Below are 21,455 nucleotides of genomic sequence, written 5' to 3' on the forward strand. Positions count from 1 at the left end.
GTGCCACACGTTCGTTAGTGGTTCCTGGACTAAATGCATCATTTATATCACGAGCTGTCTCGGCAGTTTTCGGCCTAGTTTGAACTGGAACAAGAAAATCGTGCGGATTTGAATTTTGTCCATGCTGTAAAAAATGAATGAAGAGATTGAGAACGGTAACAAATAACACGATTCGATAGAGCGATAAACGTGCTTCAAAATGATATATAACATGGTTATATATATCAATAAATTAATTCAGAAATCATATATAAAAGTAACATATGTGATAAAACGATATTGTATTTGCATCAGCCTGATACAAACCGGCAAAAACTTTCACACCGACTTGTGACATATAGATTACTAGCAGATGTACTCGGCGTTGCCCGGTATTAAATGTAGCGATCAATTCCTTTAAAAAAATTTAAGAAAAAAAAAATGGAAATAAACTGAGACATGTGCATGCGAGTGTTATGTTTTTTTCTAAACAGATCACTTTTTGTAAATAAAAAGAATACTCGAATTAGGTCGAAACCAAAACCTTGACACAGTGAGTCAAGTATGGTAACCAGCTTGTCACGATTTTTAAAATGTGTTTTCAAACCTACTTATTCTTAACATAAGGAAGCTGTAACATAAACGATTCGAAGTTGTGAAACAGTTGACAAACAAATAAAAATCCAATGGCCCCCCCACGTACCAATTTTTCGATTTTGATTCCTTAGCAGCTCGTTTTTTTTTTTTCAAATGAAAACCGATTAAAAAGTTTTTCACGTGTCTGAATATACTATATACCAAATTTCAAGTCTGTACATCAAAAATCTTTTGAGTGTATAGGTTGCGACGTGTCTTCACACATACACACACACACACACACACACACACACACACACACACACACTTTCTCACTTTTATAGTGATAGATGGATTTAATATTATTGCCCAAACTTTCTTTTCAGGGTCATTCGTGGGCAGCCAGTGCTAAACTTATGATGCCCTTCCTTTATCAAGGTGAGGTGACAAACTTGGGAAACTCGGCTCTCTACGATGCTGCCAACAATTATTTGGTGTTCAGCAAGGTTTCCTTTTCCAAAGCCGGTATATATATCCTGCAGATCACAACAACCTCGACACCGAGCGAATACACCATCATTCAGGAATTAGAAGTAACAGTGTTTTCCTCCACGCCGCCTACGACAACCGACACGATCACGTCCCTTATTAAAATCGTGGTCGATATCGATTACACCAAAATCGAAGGGGGAAAGGAAAACTATTTCCGCGTCCTCATGATCAACTATTTCATGTATAAGTTCCCGGACGTACAGTTTAAAAATGTTGCGGTATCTAAGTCTGATAATGGTATGTATAAGTTTTATAAACATTTATTTATGATTTCTATAGTTACCAATCACCCAAAGAACCGATAATATTTTCTTTCATCTCTCCTTAACGTTAACCCAGTCTAATAATACAAAGTCAGCAGTGGCAATGAATTCGTGCATTAAAAAATTATAATGTAGACAAGGATTATTTATTTATGTACTTATTTATTTATTTATGATCCCTTATTGGTCCTCGCTTGTTTAAATCAATAATCTCATGGTAACTTTTAAAAGAATCTCTCTTGATTCCATTTGAAATTAACGGATCTCGTTTTGAGGAAGATCCCCGCTTTGACAAGCTTCTGGGACTGACCTTCACTCCTGACCTGAAACTTACATCAAATCCTTTGCCAAGGTCTTTGGAAAAAATGGCTAAATCATTCTATCGCCCCAGAAAATATCTCGTTCTCAACGAAATCCTCTACCTATATAGGAACCAAATACGTCTTAAAAATGGAATACTATTGTCACGTTTGAGGAGGAGCTGTTTAAAAGTACTCTTTCAAGCCTGGACAGGGTATAAAACCGTCTTCTAAATCTAGTGGGTAATGTTCTTTTTTTTCCTTCTCCCAAAAGAGGCCTTGTGAATCTATCTCTACCCTATCATAATTTTCATGGTTCGACAGAGCTCCAATCTATGGTTCTCCTCTGTAAAACATTAACTGCAAATACCTGTCTAGCTATAACAACTGATAACAATTTCCTCTACTCTATTTGTACTTAAAACTAAACGAATATTCTATTAGCAAAGTTTCCTCCCTAGAATTGCGTGTCTGTAGAATACAATACATCGGAGCTGCTTACCAGATGACTACAACATGGTCGTTTTCAAGTCCAATGTAACAAGTTCTTGTTGTGCCGTCCTCTTAAATAATCAAATTCTCCCAAATTTCCACCACGACTGATCATCACAGTGGTGTCTGACCGACCATTTGACACACATTATCTTTTATCCATGAGTGGCCTCCAAGCCTTGATAAATGGCGGCTTTCCTTGTAAAAAGATTAAATCAAATGATTGGTATTTCTGCAGTTTATGGACCATGCTATTTTTTTTTTAGATAAGATTTTCAAGTTAAATACAATTTTTACTGTGTCTTTTGTTTATTAAAATGTTAGTGTGAAAGTACAGAATAGTTAACAAAGCTTCCCTCCTGATGTTAAGAATGGGTTTCTAAATAATAATGCTATTATGTCCGTAGAAGTATCAAATATTTTTAATGTATCCCGGAAAGAATGTGTTCTTCAGTTTGTTTGTATTTTGTGTTGTTTTTGTTTGTTTGTTTGTTATTTTCTGTTTGTTTTTTTAGTAAAATTCAGTCTTTTTAATAATTCGTAAAAAAGGCAGAATTCCATTTTTATAAATAGGAAAATGATCCGATTTTATCTCTCTTTTTCTTTCTTTTCCTCTCTTTTTGTTTCTTTCTCTCTCTTTATCATTTTTCTCTCTCTTTTTACCCCGCATTTTACCTTCTTTATCTTTTTCTGCTTATTTTTAACTTGAATGGATTCTTTATTTTTTATGACACCTTATAGAATTTTACCATAGCATGACAAACATAATAAAGATTTGTTTGCAAAAAGAACAAAATGACAAAGAAATAACATATTTTACAAGGTTTCCATGTTTGTGAGGGTATCTCAATGAAAACGTTTGCATCAACAAACCTGAAACTCTACAGAAACTGAAGAGCATCAGGTATGAAGTCTAAGAATTAAATCGTAATTGAGTAATCCTGCAATCCGCCATGGAAAATATTCTGGAAAAGGACACGAATTTTTTTTTAACTGAAAACTGAAACCTTTTAAAGGATTTTATTTTTCATAGATAAATTTATTCGTCTATTTTTTCTTTTCTCCTTTTTTTCTTTTTTTTTTCTTTTTTTTTTTTTGCAAACAAATTTCCAATGTCTTCGTCATATTTTGTTAAAATACTATTAAGGTAGCATACAGAATATAGAATATATGCAAATTAAAAATCCCTCAGTGAAGTCTTGGTATCCTTTGTTGCAAATGGAAATACGTTCGAGGTGCCTCTAATCAGGTTTCAGTGTTTTTTGTTTTTTTTTTGTCCAGGCATTTAAAATTGTAGTAGACTCTTGTAAATTCAGTATTTCTTTACATCTTATAAGATGACTGATCAATTTTTATGATTTCAGCTTCAACTGAACAGCTACAGCAGGAATTTGAATACACCCTACAAAATCGTGATCGTCACAGCTGATGAATTTCAAAAATGTGGACTTTAAAAGAACGATATGCAATAACATTCTGTTTTGAACTTTTAAAAAATGCCGCAGAAACGTATAGGATGCTTCGAGCTGCTTTTGGACCATCTTGCATGAATCGAACATCAGTTTTTGAGTGGCATAAGAGATTCAAGGAAGGCAGGGAGTCTGTGAGAGATGATGAAAGGTGTGAGAGGAGTAAGGAATTCAGAAACCAGAGTTGATTGGCCAAATAAAGAATTTCATGGATAAGGACCGTCGTTTATCTATAGAGACAATATGTACATAGTTTGGGAAGTGTAAACACAATTGTTCGCGAGGAACTGAAGATGCGGAAGATTTGCGCCAAGTTTGTCCCAAGAGTGTTCAGAAAAAGATAAGATAGAAACGTTGTCATGACAGCAGAGAGATGGTCCAGACAGTTCCTCACTCTGTCTATAGACCAGACCTTGCTCCTTGTGGCTTTTGGTTATTCCGTAAGCTCAAGGAAACCCTTAGAGGCTGTCATTATGAGACAATTGAGGAGATGAATGACAAAGATCATTGACACACTCACACAAGAGGACTGCAATGGGGCCTTCCAGAAGTTGTTGAAACGGTACAACAAGCGCATTGCAGCCGGAGGAGATGACTTCTAAGGGAACTAGAGTTTCATGTGTGTACTATCAATAAAAATTCCCATACGAAAAAAGTTTGGAAACTTATTTAAGGCATATCATACCTATATAGCAGTGTTTCCCAACTATAGCTCCGAAGAATCTTGAGGTTCCTTACGAATTTGCAAAGCATTTCTTCAAGAGATACTCATAGAGATCATTACGCCTTTGCGCAACATATATGCAAATGCATTTTCCAGATTTTTCTTTCTATAACCTAATTTTCTTATACGTGTATGGAATCTGTACTTATAGATAAAAAGCACTTTGTCTATGTGTGTGTATGCGTCAGTGTGTGAGAGTTCGTTCCTTATTGTCTTCGAAAAAGCTAGGCCGATTTTTTTTTAATTTCACACAATTGTACTTCATGTGTCTGAAAGTGTTCCTAGATAGATTTTGTATCGGAATGCCTCCAATAAGTATCGATAATATATAATCAAAATATCCGAGTAATGAAGGAACAGTACGATTTTTTACCAACGTTAACACCCTTATACAACTTAACATCACAAGCGCATTTGAAAAGTTTTTTTTTACATGGGGGGTCACCACTTATCAAGGCCCGAAGGCCACTCAGGGATAAGGGTTATTGCGTGTACAGTAATCAATGAGATAGTATTGTAGTAATCATTAGTATTGGGGGGGTTGATAGTGTCTTACTTAAGGAGGCGGTGTGTCAGGAGTTTGTTTATGTTGGACTTGAAGACGCCCATGTTGTAGTCAGGTGGGAAACAGGCAAGCGGCGTGCAGTTCTAAGAAAGAAGCTTTGCTCATGGAATCTACGTTTGGATTTAGGCACAGATAAAGAGTGGGGAAAATTATTGACAGTAGTTTCAGCCAGACAGGTGTTTCTCGTGAAAGATTGGCGAGGGGGGACGAGGGATTGGAGCTCAGACCATACAAACAGAAAAGCCCGACGTATAAAATCAACAGTAAATTCTTTGATAAAATAAAGGCACGTTCGAAATAAATGCTTCCGTTTAGAGCACAACTTTAATTCAAGACATGATACAAAAATAATTTTAGAAAATCGACAGGAAGTTCACTACAGTGCAATGTAGACTACAATGTATTGTGGACTAAGTCACTGCGGAGGGGCATGTGAAGCCTTCTCCCAGTGCACTGGGATGGGTCTCCGACTCCAGTAGGCAATCAATCGATTTGATTGAAAACTGAGCGATTTCACCGATTTCGATGACAATAAAATAATTGAAAGCATGGAACATTTGTTGAATAGTCAATCCCGGGCAACGTCGTGACCCCTGTTAGTTGATCATAAAAGAAAAATACTGCTTGTATTATTAAGGTGAAATAAATAAATATGGTTGTAAAATATTTTCTTATGTAGGGGTTCCTTAGGACATCACTATTATTGAAAGAGTTCCACGAAGGTAAAAGGGTTGGCAAACACTGTTTTCATGTAGTGACCGTTCTTTGCGAAAAGGACAGTTATGCTAATTACTGCTTTGATTTTAAATTCTAATTTTAAATGCTTACGGTTTTATATAGTTTTTGATTGTCGTCGATTGTCGTCGTTCACTCTTGTTCTGTTTTTTTTTTATTATTATTATTATTCTTTTATTTATTAGAAAAAGTAAACGTTCACATGGAGATTTACGGGGAAAGCAACGCGGTCATATCAGCTTCAAAATCCATCTGTAACATGGCAGATAACCAAGCAAGCCTCACATTCCAGTCGGAGGAAGCATATATTGTGTTCACGACTCAAGTGAATGGCACGCGCTATCTTGACTCAAATTGTGGCGATGTGGTAAGTCATCAGCTGCAAGAGATAAACTTATTTTTATTTTTTTTTTTTGTTACGGAAATCGCTTCAGGCAAAGCATGAAGCCATTTGACGTAAGGAGTTTTTAAAAAATTACTTCAAGATTAAAAACTAGCTAACAATAAATGTTAGATGGATAGAGTCCAACCCAGAAAGCAGCAATTCTTCCCCCTTTGTCAGAAACATCGCTCATGGAAAGTTAACTTTCTACTTCTCAAGATTATCACAAAGACAAGAGATACCTATTGATCTTAATCCATCTATCTATAAAAATGAACGTGTATGTGTGTGTGTGTGTGTGTACATTTCCCTACGCAATAACTCTGTCAATTTTCAGTCTACAGACTCGAAATTTGATACACAGGGTACTGAGATTTGGGAAAATCTTTGTGATTGGTTTTCGCCCAGCAATTTCACTGTTAAGGGGTCAAAGTTTAATGATTTGACCTTTGAGAACTCTACCAAACTCCTCCGACAATTTTGGGTTTAAACACTTGAAATTTTAGATATAGGTTGCTTTGACATGGATCTAACTTAATAACTTGATTTGAGCCCAAAACAATAAATGTTAAGGGGTCATAATAGGGGTCAAAGTTTAAAAACTTGACCGCTTTTTTTATTTATTTGTTTTTTTTTTGTTGTTTTTTTTTTGCTCAACATACACCTCCAAACACCCAAGCAACGCCGAGCTGAAATGCTAGTCTAAAATAAAACAAGACTATCAGGAAAACAGCTAGTGAATTTTGAACGGAGTCCTTTATTTAATCTACATGTGTAGTATGCTGTTGTTCCGTCAGCCATGACCGGGTAGAAGTCTTAAGTAATTCACAATTGTATTCTTAGTATCGTCCAAACTGAGGCTTGAACCTTCAACCTCCAGAAGAGTGTCACTTAGAACTGAATTCTACTTAGCTCTTTATCTGTTATGCCATCTGTCCATGCAGATTCACGAGTTCAACAGAGATATTTTCGAGTTCATCAAGATACATTTGAAGAAGGTTGGAGGTTACATCAACCGAAACGTTATAAGCATAAAACTCAAGATGAGAACAGTGATCTGAATAATTCAAATTATTAATCCTCATTTCTAAAATTCACAAACATAATCAGAAATGTCTATTTTATTTGATTGTAACTTACGAGATATTGTAGCTCCCATCATAGGGGAGGTATATGTAAAAATATTCATTTAATTCCTTCGAGATTCATGAATTTTTTCATTGGGAGATGTGTGTTAACGGTGCAGAGAGGCAGCGAAATAATAGACCACGATTAGCATGTGCCTGCTGTAAGGAAGCAATGTCAATATCATTTGAATATTTAGTCAATGTTATTTGAATATTTAGTCAATGTTATTTGAATATTTAGTGAATATTTGCATGGAGAAGTATTTCATGGCAGGTTGTCCTGACAAGCCCTTGTATAGAGAGTCCTTAGATATTCGAGAACTGTGTCTAGTAGAGCATTCGTTCTCTCTTATAAATCTTCCATTGTTTTATTTTCTTTCAGTTGAAGTGCTGAGAAATCAAGACACCCCCTCTTCCTGGAGATAATACTTGAATTCTATAGGAGATACATAGGCATTTGAATGTTCCGTTAAAGTTATCTAACAAACACTGAGTTAGTAAAGAAGTTGAAAACATAATTTTCCGCTCCCCAATTGACAATTTTAATATGTTAATACCTTTCTTTTTTTCTTTTTTTTCTTTTTTTTCTTCTTTTTTTTCTTTTCTTTTTTTTTTTTTAATTTTTTATTTTTTGTCTCTTGTTCTTACTGGATTCCAGAACAAGAATTCATCTACATTTACATTTTTCTATATAGTAATTTCTACAAAGAAAACGCTATACATATTTTAGTTTTGGGCTCATAAATTGCCAATCAAAATATAATATATTATATATGACAGAAAATTTATCGAAAAAATGACAGAAATATTTAATTGATTCAGAGAATTTGAGAAAATACAAGTCAAACTTAAACCTTCATTAAAACAGTGGAAAATTTATCGCTATTTAAAATTCATTTAAACTATAAATATATAGAGAAATGTCTGATTTAATTGAAATAATATTAGAATTAGGTTTAATTTAATAAAATATGAGTTAAATTTAGACGTTTATTGAAACTGTTAAAAAAACAGTAATATCTAATATATGTAACTGAAGAAAAAAAACTACAATGTGCAAAATGCTTATTAAAAATTAGAAATTAGGTAAAAACATGCAAGTGTAGTTATCATATCAAAGTAGATTAATGAGTCATAATAAAAAACGATATGTAGATAAATTATCAGGGACTGTACGACTAAATGAAAGGAATCTAAAAATATTAAATTCAATTGCTGAGCTTGAAACAAACCGGGTATCGGAAAATACCAACTTTAATAATCGGCTAAAATCTAACTCAATGAAAAAAATAATAAATCATTAGATATTTACTTTTTAAAATCGTATTTGTCAACATTCAATTAAAATTTCTTTATGAAGATCCTTCAAACATAAATAATATCCATGGAATATTGGAAAAGTGAGGCTAATTTAACACTGAGTTAATGAACGTTGTAGTTGTGGATGCATGGGTGTTCAAAAATGTTATATTAACTAGCTCAAATTGAGATCAACAGAAAGTCCGCTGGATAGCAAATTCCAGGGATCAACTTCAATTCTTCCAATCTCTTGATGACTCTATTTGTTTGTCATAACCGAACAATAAAAATATAATGTTGTATTTTCATAAGTGTTCGTCGTCTTTCGTTCAAGCACAGCAGTAATATGCAACGTTACCGCTGTTTCGAATGAGGGAAGAATAAGCATTTTTTTTTATATGTTATTCGGACTTACTGTTCACATCTTCAGTGTTATTCTCATTACGTTTCAAGAAACGTTAACATCCGACCTTCTTCAGGTGTATCCTATCAAACTGAAATCTTTCTGGCACAGTCGGGAATCTGGACGGAATTTTGAACGGAACCGGTTATTTAATCCACGGGGGTAACATACTCTCGTTCCGTCATCCATGACTGGGTAGGATTCTTAAGTAATTCGCAATTGTATTCTGAGTATCGACCGCACTGAGGATTTAATCTTCAACCTCCAGAAGACTGACACTTAAAACTTAATTATACTTAGCACTTATATCCGTTACGCCAGAGGTCCTTGAAGAAAGTCGGTGGTTACATCGGATGAAACGTTGTGAGAATATTTCTGTGGAACTTGAGCATCTGCATGGACCCATATTCGACAGAAATATTCCTGAATTCGGCATGATACACCTGAAGAAGGTCGAAGGCGATATCAGCCGAAACGTTGTGAAAATAACACTCAAGATGAGCACAGTAGTTTGAATAATCCAAATAATCCGAATAATCAATTTGCATCTTACAATTACAGAATAGATGAAAGAATAGTTAACGTTTTCTGTAGTGTCAGTGCTGTTTCGAAAATTTTATTTCTAAAATATATATATATATATACAGACTTCATCGTTTTTTTTTGTTTTATTTTTTTTTTTTTTTTATTATTATTATTATTATTATTATTATTATTTTTATTATTTTTATTATTATTATTATTTTTATTTATTTATTTATTTATTTTTTTTTTTTTTTTTAATCTTTTGTCCTATTTTTTTTTTTTTTTTTTTTTTTTTTTTTCAGAACGGACGAATCATTCCCCAGAAAGCGTTTCCTGTGGAAATTATTATTGGCGTTTCTTTTGCGGCTGTCTTTCTCATTCTGGTCGCGGTTATATTTCTGGTATGGCGCTTTCAGATCATGCCAAAAGCAAAGATTAAAGGTAAATAAATACACTCTTAATTCTCGAGGAAAAAATCTACATCGATATGTAACTACCTGGCAGCCACGAAAAAAAAAAAACGAATTAGGGTTTTATTGTATTTATTGTATTTATTTGCTTCCCCACGAAAGCAAATTAGGCACAAGGCCGTTTTTAATGTGGGGTAAAAACCAGCTCCCTTAAAAGTAGGCAAAAAGGGGGCACTCTGGTTACCAAAAATAATAATTGTCCCAGTATAGAGGGTTTCCTCTCCATTGACTGATACAAATTATCTTAAGTACAGCATCTGCAGAAGAGATACTACACTTTGATCCCGGCCCGAAGGCCAAGAATGCTATCAAGTTTATTCAATAATCACCATGAAAGATAACAAATGAAAAAATAGATAACATTCAAAAAGGAGGACACATTCAGCAAACGAGAGGGAGTTGTAATTACTGTGTTGCTTCTCTGCTAGCAGTAATTAGAATGGGAAAGGAACGCTCTTTGTTCCTTGATTCCATTTGCTGTTTGAATCGAATCCGCAGTAAATAAAGGGTAGGGCAAACAGATGTTGTTCGTTCATTGGAACAACGAGGACGATTTGATCTTTCTGTATGGTAGAGGGAGGGTCATCGTTGGTGAGTGCGGAGATGGCTGATAAGCCCAATCTTTGCTTGAAAAGTTCTACTGCAGCGAAAACAGAGAATCGTATCAGATATCGAGGGCTTCGAAACATTTGCCTTCATGTTCTTTCTATGCTTCTCTGCAGGAATTTTTCTGTTACTTTGATATTTGCGGGCACCATCATGAACAGCGGCCAGCCACTTGGCTCTATCTCAAGCTGCCAGCTCCTATGATGGCAGATCAATGTTAAAAGTCTTCAGTGATGCCTTCAGAGTGTCTTCAAATCGTTTACTCTGGCCGCTATGGCAGCGCCTGCCATGTTGAAGCTTATTGAGCAGTCTGTAGTCTGGCATGCGGACTACATGAACAACCGAGCGAAGTTGAACCTTTATCAGGATAGTGGTGATGCTTGGGAGCTCAGCACATGTGAGGACTTCTGTGTCTGGAATTCTTTCCTGCCAGCCTATGTCAAACAGTTTTCACAGTCTGGTGGTGTCGAAATGATTTCATTTTCTAGCATGCCGTTGGTAGTCTACGACTCAAATCCATAGAGTAAGGTGGTGAGTATGACAGCTTTATAGACTTTGATCTTTGTCATGGAGGTGATGCCTCACCTGTTCCATACATTCTTGTGGAGTCTGCCAAAGGCAGCGCTTGAATAGAATTATAAATCTTTATGCAATGTTTAAAATCAACGTGCTAAATATCTGTACATCCTTGGACGAGAAGGCCTATTATTAAAAAAAAAACAAAGCCAATATAAATTAAAAACTGAAATAAATAGTTAATATTAGCATTTGCATTAAATAAAAAAAAATAACAATAAGTAATGCAAATGATTTCATTGTCAATGACTACATTGCGGGAGGGCGTACTGCCAAGGTCAAACAGATAAAAGGGTTAATTATCAAGTTATCGAAACTCTATCAATGCCTTACTATTTGCCGTAAATCTAATATATAAACGTCTGTCTGTCTGTCTGTCTGTCTCTATATTTTCAAACTCTATCTTCTCCGAATCTAAAAGTCGCAGAGCGGCGTTAGGGGCCTCAAATGATTGGATTTTTTTTTACGGACCGTTCTTTTATGGGTCTTTAGCCGGTTAAAATAGTTTTTAAGTGGTCAAAAATGGATGAAAATTGAAAAAAAATCATTAAATATTTTGTACATTCATCTTAGCTTATTTTTAATTTTTAATCACTTTATATCCGTGTGCTTTGAATGCTACAGTTTCGGTTTCGATTCTAGCTGATGACACCTAAATACTTTTTTTTTTACTTTTCAAATCACGATTCTATAATAATATATACGAAATCTGAACAAATTAAAATATCATATTTAAGCCTATTTTACGCTCGGGCAAAGCCGGGTGCACCCCCTTCCCGCTAGTATATGATAAAAATATATAGAATGATCATAACAATATATAACTTGCTAAAAATATAGCTAAGCCACAGAATTTGCTTTATACCCTTTGGCATATATTAGAACAATACTAACACATTTAAGTTTAAGAATTAACAAATGTTAAGTCGACGCCCGCATTAAGTGGTCACTCTTCGTGGGCACAGGTTCAGAACCTGGACAAGACTTAAATGCTTAACCGTGATATTATGCGCAACTTCAAACAATTGGTAAGAAAAGTTCCCTTCCTGTTTAAAAATAGAACTGTGCTAATTATAATTGTGCGTTTGTGCTATGCATTAAATCAGCATAATAACGAAGGCATACCGATTCTCGTTAGAGCACTAAAGTTAAGCAACAGTGAGCCTGGTCAGGACTACGTGGGTGACCATTTGGGAATACAAGGTATTGTATACGTATACATATGCAGGCATTAGAAAAAAAACACATGACAAAATCATAAGATCAACTATGAACATAGATAGAATGACTCACGTTAAGATGTGTATTAAACTGCTATTTCTGTGCTGCATGGGTAATTTTACTGAGAAAATGGTTTTAGTCCATTGAGTTGGATATAAACAAGACAAGAAAGACTGTGCTAATAAGCACATATGTGTCAGCAGTACTCCATCTTAGAATGTGAATAAATAATCAGTACCATCATCTTTGTGGTATTCGTCCGGTGCCAGGCATTCTGATTTCCACTAAAAGTAGTTTATTTTATTTACCGCATCTTCAGGAAGTTAGACATAGGGTCAAGCGTTGATTTTAACGAAAGTTTCTGCGGAATGAACTGGATTCGAACTTAGCACACCAAGATTTGCAGTCTGTGCCATTAACCACTTAGCCACAGTCACTACATGGAGAATACAAATTCGCATACTGTCTCAGCATGTATATCCCGATTAAGGGAGATGACATACAGCACCTACTATTTCCAAATGGTCACCCATTTTGTATTGGCCAGGCTCAACACCGTTTAACTTTAATGATCTAACTGCCTGAGCATGCTTTCTTTGAATGCTGCAAACTCCAGTCGTATTGGAGGTATGTTAACGAAATGACGGGTCATATTGATCCCAATCATCCCTCGCCTATGTACTCGACAACGTCAGACCAGTGTGAGACAGGGGGAGACAAATGGTATTTTTCACAATCCTGGCCATAGTGCGAAAGGTGATGTGGATGTCACGCCTGAGAGATAATCAAGAGATGTAATCCTTTGCTGATCAGGACCTGATTATTTTTTATCAAGCACCAGCTGAAAGTCAACATCAGAACCGGTATGTGGGCAACATTATTATGCCGTATCTTAGAACGTTTCTGGCTATTAAAAACAAAATCGATAGTATAAAATGATGACTTAAATTAAAATGTGTTTCTGTCTGCAACCTTCTTACCATAAATATAGGAATGCTTTTTTTCTTTTTTTTCTCTTTTTTTTTCTTTTTTTTTTTTTAGATGCAGGTAACTATCGCCAAGAAGATACTACTGTGCCCGTGGCCCGAATGAATCCATACAAAGGGGCAAAGATGTAAGTATAATAATAGAACAGAGAAATTCATCAATTATATAATGATGTTGCTCTAAGACATGTTTGTACGTCCGTTAACACTTCTGCTATTTCTTTCAAGTTCATCTGATGTCGCTATTGTGTTTAAACGTGAGATTTGAAATAAAATACATTTTCTATGCCTTCAGGAGTATGCCGAAAGACTGACTTTCACGAGTCAAATTTTGACATAGGAATTTCCATAGAACCCCACAATCGATATTACCTTTCCCAACCTCATTCTCGACTATTCATTCATAGTTCTTCAGAGTGCCGAGACACATTGAAAAGCTTCCTTTCTCAACTTGGTTTTCTTGAAAGGCACTCCACAGAGGATTAGTATAGGGGCTGTTGACAATCTACTAGTCTAGTGGTTGGGATGACGAGAGGAGATATCTGCTGTGAACAGAGTTGGGCGTGAGGTTTGAGTCATCTCAACAACTTTGGGTTCTCTCTGACCTGGCAATTAACGTGGAACGTGTTATCCCTCAATGCCATACAACATAGTTCCGACACGCTCAAAAAAGAAATGCCTGAACACGCTTTCTTTGAATGCTACAAATTCTAACTATACTGAGGGTATGTCATCGCGATAATGGTTTGTATTGATTCCAAGCATCTCCTGCTGCTAAATGTATCCTATGTGCTCAACATCAGACCAGCGTGAGACAGTAAGAGGCAAATGATGTTTCCTACAATCCTGGCCATAGTGTGAATGACGGTGTGGATGTCATGTCTGAGAGATAACCAAGAGGTTGAATCTTTTGCTCACCAGGATCTGAACATTTTTCTCAAGCAGCAGCTGAAGATCAAGATTAGATGTGATAGAAAAAGATTACATATGTTGGCTTTTGAGAAATAGTGAGTTTGTGTGTATGAAGAGAAGTTATGAGAATGTGTTCCCTGTATAAGTATAGCACATGTGGTTCCTGGTTCTGTCGAATAAGTTTTATCCTTTTAGCTAGTTGGGTGAATTAGTTACTTTCTCTTCCCACAAATACAAAGGTTCTAAAATGCCCACTCTCCAGTTTTATTTTTTCGCCCTCTTCCTCTCCTTAAATTGCATTTATTTTGGAAATACATGATCCATGCTTCAAATTTCATCCCCATTTTTTTTTCTTGTATTTTTTCTCCTGCTTAGATCCCACCCCTACTTATAGATTGGCCTGCTTGTTTTCGGTTCTGAACAAACTGGAAAACAGTGGGCGGTCTATTATTTAGAAATAGTTGAGAGGGTCTAATTAACCAAATATTTATGGAAATTAATTCTTTTTCAAATCAATTTTCTAACCCTTTTATTTGATCAAGTTCACGTATATATTCATGTAATGTAATTATATGCATATATAAACGTATATATATATATATATATATATATATATATATATATATATATATATATATCACAAATATATTGCGAGGTATACATACACGGTAGATCAATAAAAGTATTGATCTAGAGAAAAAGATACTACAGCTATATTTTAAAACTTTTATTGAAAAAATCAATTCAAGTAACTTAATTATGTAGTAGATGTGACATCTATCCAATGTAGCCGCCTTCAGCCTCAATCAGCGCCTCGATACGGGTTTGGAACTGAGAGCATTCCCTTTCCACAAGCGCTGGCGGAACCTCGGCAAATACTCGGCGGATGGCGGCAATCAGGCTGGCTTTGGTGTTCTGGGAGGTCATGTTGGTGATGTTCTCGACGTATGACCAAACGAAGTAGCCCACTGGGTTCAGGTCGGGGGAGAGAAGTGGACAGTGGGAGAAAGGAACAAAGTCGTAGTACTGCATCTGAAATCAAGCCTGGGTCTCTTTGGACTTGTGGCCCGGCACCAAGTCCTGCTGCCACTCTCAGGGTCTGCCAACGGCCACCTGATTACACCAGATTGCACACTCTTCAGCACATTCAGGTACACTTTGGTGTTTACTTTCAAGCCAACTTCAAAGATGTGAGGTGGCAGGATGTGCCTCTCACTTGAAACCGTACCAAAGACCATAACCGGAAACTTTTATTTCCTTTACCCTGGACACATCCCTGATATTCGTAGCAATCCAGCAATGCATTTTGAGGGTACTGACAATGGTCTTGTTGTCATAAATTAGATCGGTAGAGACCATGAGTTGTACAGCGGTGCATCTCCGATCTCACTTGTTGAACATTGTGTCACTCTCAGACATGAAGTATTTGCCATTACTCTCAACCCCATACTTATTTACTATTAATTCACTATTAATCTCAAACCCAAATTTATTTGCTATTAATTTACTATAGTTCTCAACTCCAAACTTATTTACTAATAATTCACTATTAATCTTAAACCGAAAATCATTTGCTATTAATACTTATTTACTATTAATTCACTTTTAATCTCAAACCCAAAATTACTTGCTATTAATTTACTAGTTTCTCAACTCAAAACTTATTTACTAATATAATTTTATCTTATTTAATATATTCATCTCTATTAATTTATTTTAACCGTATCTATGCTTCTAATCAGGTTTTAGTCGATATACTTAGATCTATGTAAACAATTTTTAATTACTTCATGTCGTTTCGTTTCTGAATTTTTGAGATGGGGATTGGTTATATGTATTCATTGGACTATTGTTCTCATCTTGAGTGTGATTTTCACAACGTTTCGGTCGATAAAACCTCCGACCTTCTTCAGTGTATCTTGTCGAACTCGGGAATGTTTCTGTCGAATTTCGTAGGACTTCTATCCAGTCATGGCTGACAGAACAAGAGCACGCTACCCCCGTGAAGTAAATAAAGGGTTACGTTCGAAATTCTGTCCAAATTCCCGAAGTCGACAGAAACATTCCCAAGTTCGACAAGATACGCCTGAAGAAGGTCGGAGGTTATATCGACCGAAACGTTGTGAAAATCACACTCAAGGTGAGAACAGTAGTCCGACTTCATGTCGTTTGTTCAGAAGGATTTCTATAGATATTATTATATGATCTGATTCTAGATTGCAAATGTTACATCGATCAGATTTATTTGGAGAGTATTTATTGGCTCTTCCTAGTATTGGTAATTTCGATTTGTATTCATTTTTATTCTTTCTTAATTCCCTTATCCATTTTGCTAATGATATTGCTTTCTTTTTATTTACTGCTAGTATTTAAAAAGAAGCTATATGGTTGTAAAATCTATATGTAAATGTACAGTCAGTGGCCTCAATGTATGTTATGGTTCTATTATTATCTATTACTTCACATTTATATGCAATATTAGAAATTAGACATTTACCTTTAACGGACATTCGTCAATATTTCTACAGTTGCAAAGTGATTCCTTTCCAATGTTTTGATTAGATAAGAAACCCCCATCATAAATCTTTTTTCCTATTTTTGCACTATTAGAACTTATTATACTTTTCACTAATGCTGGGTATAATTGATTTCTTCATTGAAATTGGATGGTTTGATTTATAGTCAATATAATATAGAGTTTAATAAGATTTATGGTATGATTTATACGTATTGTTAATTAAGTTTGTGCTACAAAACAGTTGCTGTCAAGAATTGCAAATGTCAACGTAACTAAAGGAATAAATGGCCAGATGGTCAACATCATGAAATTTGGAATATAGACTTTTGTCATTTATTTGTTATACATATATATGCATATATGTATGCATATATATGCATATACATGCATGTATATATGCATATATGTGCATATATATATATATATATATATATATATATATATATATATATATATATATATACTAGCAAGGTTATCCGATGTTTCTCGGGATAAAAGTGTAAGATATTTCTATTAAAATTTCTATCTTTCTGTATATCTTCCTTTGCGTCTCTCTGATTTTTCTTTTTCCTCTCCTCAGCCACACACACACACACTCTCTCTCTCTCTCTCTCTCTCTCTCTCTCTCTCTCTCTCTCTCTCTCGTTCCCTATTTCTCTTCCGACCAGCTTATTCTTCTTTACCTGGACAAACTATGGATACCCATTGTAGGAGTGCATGTGGGTGGAATTTTTTGTGACAAGAGTTGCGCAATAACCAACCACACTCCTCTTGAATCGGTGTTGTTAAATATCAGTGGCAAGTGAAGGTTCAGAACAACTGGAAATAATACCGATATAAGCTAAAAGCACATACAGCGCATAGTCAGGCTCAACGTTGCTTAACTTCGGTGATTTGACAAGAACTGGTGGGTCTCCATGTGATTATGACAGTTTTATAACTGCAACGAAATATCGAATCTAAAAAAATAAAAAAAAAACATGACATATGCACATACATACACACAGACAACTCTCCTTTATATAATAAAATCCCCAATAATTAATACAAAATGGCACATAAAAATGATTCCCTGACAAAACTTAGCCCGGTTGGCCCACAGAGAATGAATGTTCTTGGGGGGGGGGTCTAAAGTTTAGTTATTATTTATCTGGGGCAACGGTGATCAAGAATATACTAATTTTGTAGACATTTGTTTTGTAGTTTTTACTTTCAGCTGAACACACACACAACACACACACATACACCCCCATACGCGCAGGCAACTGCCTTTTATATGATAAAAAGATCCACCAAAAGAATTGATGAACCAGAATCTAATATTGATTTCGTAGGAAGAAAGTTATCGATGACAATAATCGATAGAGAGAATAACTTTACTTTATATATTACATTAATAGTGTTTTGTTTGCATCTCTTTTAGCTGTTTGTTGTGGCACTTATAAATTATATTTTAAAAGTTCTGCTTTTTTTTCTTTTGCAGGTAACTTGAAATCATAGTTCATTCAGGAAAAAATTAAATACCCATAATTATAACGTCACGTCGATGAACATTGCAAGCAGACGGCGCATAAAATTTGTTTGTGAACGCACACAGTATTACGCATAAATACATTTATAAGTGAAAGTTTGTTTAAACGATTAATTATCTGACAGAATGCGTTGCTTTCAATGTTAAAGCAAAGAACACGCTAAGTAAAACAAGAAATATAAACACAGAATCATGATTTTATTGACATGATTTTTCGTTTCAGATATTTGACAAAGTTTTATAACTGCAACGAAATATCAAATCAAAATTTTTGCCATGAATTTTTCCAATTCTATTTTATTTGTTCTTTGTTTATTACTTTATACCTATATATCACATATATAATCATTATTTCGTGTTATATATATATATATATATATATATATATATATTATATTATGTTATATTATATTATATATACATATTATATTATAGATATTGTATAATATACATCTTATATACATATATAATATATATATATTATATACATATATTATATATAGTTTCATCCTCGATTATGTACACTTTGTCATGTAATAAGCCTGATGAATGACACATAAACGTTTCTATATAATTTACTTGTCGTAAGTATATTTTCATCGTAACACACACACAATTCATATATATATATATATATATATATATATATAGAGAGAGAGAGAGAGAGAGAGAGAGAGAGAGAGAGAGAGAGAGAGAGAAAGAGAGACAATACGTACCATATACCACATAAACATTGAGCTCTTCAGTCGGGATACGGCGTCTTATATGTCAATATAGTTTGATATTTAACTGGGATGAAAGTGTAATCAAACTTCAACCCAATATATATATATATATATATACATATATATATATATATATATATATATACATATATATATATATATATACATATATATATATATATATACATATATATATATATATACATATATATATATATATACATATATATATACATATATATATATATACATATATATATATATATACATATATATATATATATACATATATATATATATATATATATACATATATATATATACATATATATATATATATATATACATATATATATATATATACATATATATATATGTATATATATATATATAATGTTTTTCATAATTTTTGAACCGCTGTTCTTCTCATATTTCTTAATCAACACTTTCAATTTTGGAACACTGTGTTTTGTTTTGTTTTTTTAATTCATCATATCTGGAAGTCTCCGAACATCTTATGAATAAGAGACAATGCTATTCGTCACCGGCTGCTAAATGCACATAAGACATAAAGGGATGAAAATATTGGCACTTGCCGAAATTAAATATAAAGATAAAAATTATGAGTGTTGATTGAGTTTTTCCTTTCGTTAATGAAATGCTACTAATCAATACACACACACACACACACACACACACACACAGACACACACACACACACACACACACACACACATATATATATATATATATATATATATATATATATATATATATATATACTGATTTGCCTTGTCATCACTTCCGGTAGCAGCCATGCCGGAAGTTAACCGACTATAACCGATTGTGTCTACATTTTGTTATTAGGGAAGTGGTATTTTGCACATGAGGGGCATGAATTGAACAGCTGCACTGTTTTTAAATCTCCGTGATGATAATCCATGGTTTCTGCATAAAAATTTAATGAGTAAATATTTCTTGATTTCTTTTAGTTTAAGTCGTCTTCAGGCGAGTGATAAATTATAAAAAATTTCGTTTAGTGAATTTATTGTAAAAGTTTTTCGAGTGATGAATTTTAAAAAAAAATCGTTCAGTAAAAGCTTTTTTCTCATGGAAGTGGAAAAAATTGTTTAACACTCGAACAGAAATTTCGAACATTGGCACGCTAAGTGAAAAAAAAAACAGATCGCAAGAGAAACAAACAGGAATTAGTCCTGCTGTTTAATGAAAGGCGCATAAGAGAACAAAATAGTTTGTATATATTTTACAAAACCACCTGGAAAAGGCATCAAACTGAATTGCATGAAAGATTAATTACAAACAGTTATGGCATATTGGTCCTTTTAAACATTTATAACAGATTTTTTGTTTGTTTGTTTTTTTTGTTTTTTGCTGTTTTTTTTATTTTAGCCTCGTTTTCGTTTCCTTTACTTCTTTTTTTTCTTCTCTTTTCTTTTTCTCTTTTTATTTTTACTTTCCCAATCTTTTCTACTCTTTCTCTTGATGCTAACCTCTTCTTTCTCAGCCCTGTCGGTGGGGCATTAGAATATGCCGACTGCCCCCCCCCCCCTGCAGAGGGTAAAATTCCCTCAATGGGGGTCCTGGATATGACCTTAAACTATATCCAGTGGTGAGGCCCCAGCTTGTGGGCTTTGGGGAGTGTGGAGTCACCCTTTAATTACCATTGCTCCCAGGTCCACTCTGACCCGGAGTGGTAGTACCTGTTAGGGTCCCAACTATGGGTTAAATAGAAACCGACGCGAAAACAACAAATATATTTTATTAAAAAAATTTTTCTTCAGAATCTTTGGATTCGGCATTAAATAACCCGAAAAGGGTTGATATGCCGTAAAACAAAAACAACCAACCAACCAACCTCTTCTTTCTCTTTATATCTATTTAATCCTCTCTTCTTCATTTTTCCTCTTTTTTTTTTTTCCTTTGCTGCTATATTTAAATTACATCATATGCTGAACTATCTACTTTATATCTAAATTTGCATGCCTAGGGAGCATTATTCGTGGCATCATTTTTTTCCATTAACTAACCTTCTACGGAGTTTTCAATCGGATTTTATTGTACCTATTCGTCACTATTCACGGATTTCTGGCTTTGGATTTTATTGGAATCAATCATTTTACCGTTCACAGACTTTTGGCATTGGATTCTTTTGCATCATTCGCTGCACTGCTGAACTCTACTTTACCATTTTCAAGTTGTTTCTCTGAATATTTGCATTGATACAATGTGTTTTTTTTTTCTACCCAATTTTGAAACTTTCTTTGGCATTGTAAAAAGAACAATTGTTTTGCTTTTTTTCACGTTTTTAAATTAAGCTAGCTAGTAATTTGTTATTTTATTGATGTTTTACTTCTGATGACAAGTGCTTATCTTTGAAAATGCATGGATTAAGGGTCAGTTTTTTATATTCATGGCTGAAACATTTGATGATTTAATAAAATTTGTAAATTTTTCAATGTTATTTTTTCGTCATTTCAATATTTCTTGTATTAATGCTCT

General features: G+C 34.2%; 1 protein-coding gene across 1 annotated transcript in view; it reads left to right on the forward strand.

Annotated features, from left to right (window-relative positions):
• Positions 1–18,919, forward strand: part of LOC145277913 (fibrocystin-L-like) — a 401,092-nt gene extending 382,173 nt beyond the window's left edge. The window contains exons 63-67 of the mRNA XM_080129971.1: positions 942–1,344; positions 5,840–6,021; positions 9,693–9,831; positions 13,305–13,377; positions 18,163–18,919. Coding sequence (XP_079986097.1) covers positions 942–1,344; positions 5,840–6,021; positions 9,693–9,831; positions 13,305–13,377; positions 18,163–18,166 — 801 coding nt within the window. The 3' untranslated portion in view covers positions 18,167–18,919. The remainder of the gene's footprint in view (positions 1–941; positions 1,345–5,839; positions 6,022–9,692; positions 9,832–13,304; positions 13,378–18,162) is intronic.
• Positions 18,920–21,455: the final 2,536 nt, after the last annotated feature.

This window comes from Euprymna scolopes, chromosome 6, assembly GCF_053919585.1.
Source record: "Euprymna scolopes isolate OS-2025 chromosome 6, ASM5391958v1, whole genome shotgun sequence".
NCBI lineage: Eukaryota > Metazoa > Mollusca > Cephalopoda > Sepiida > Sepiolidae > Euprymna > Euprymna scolopes.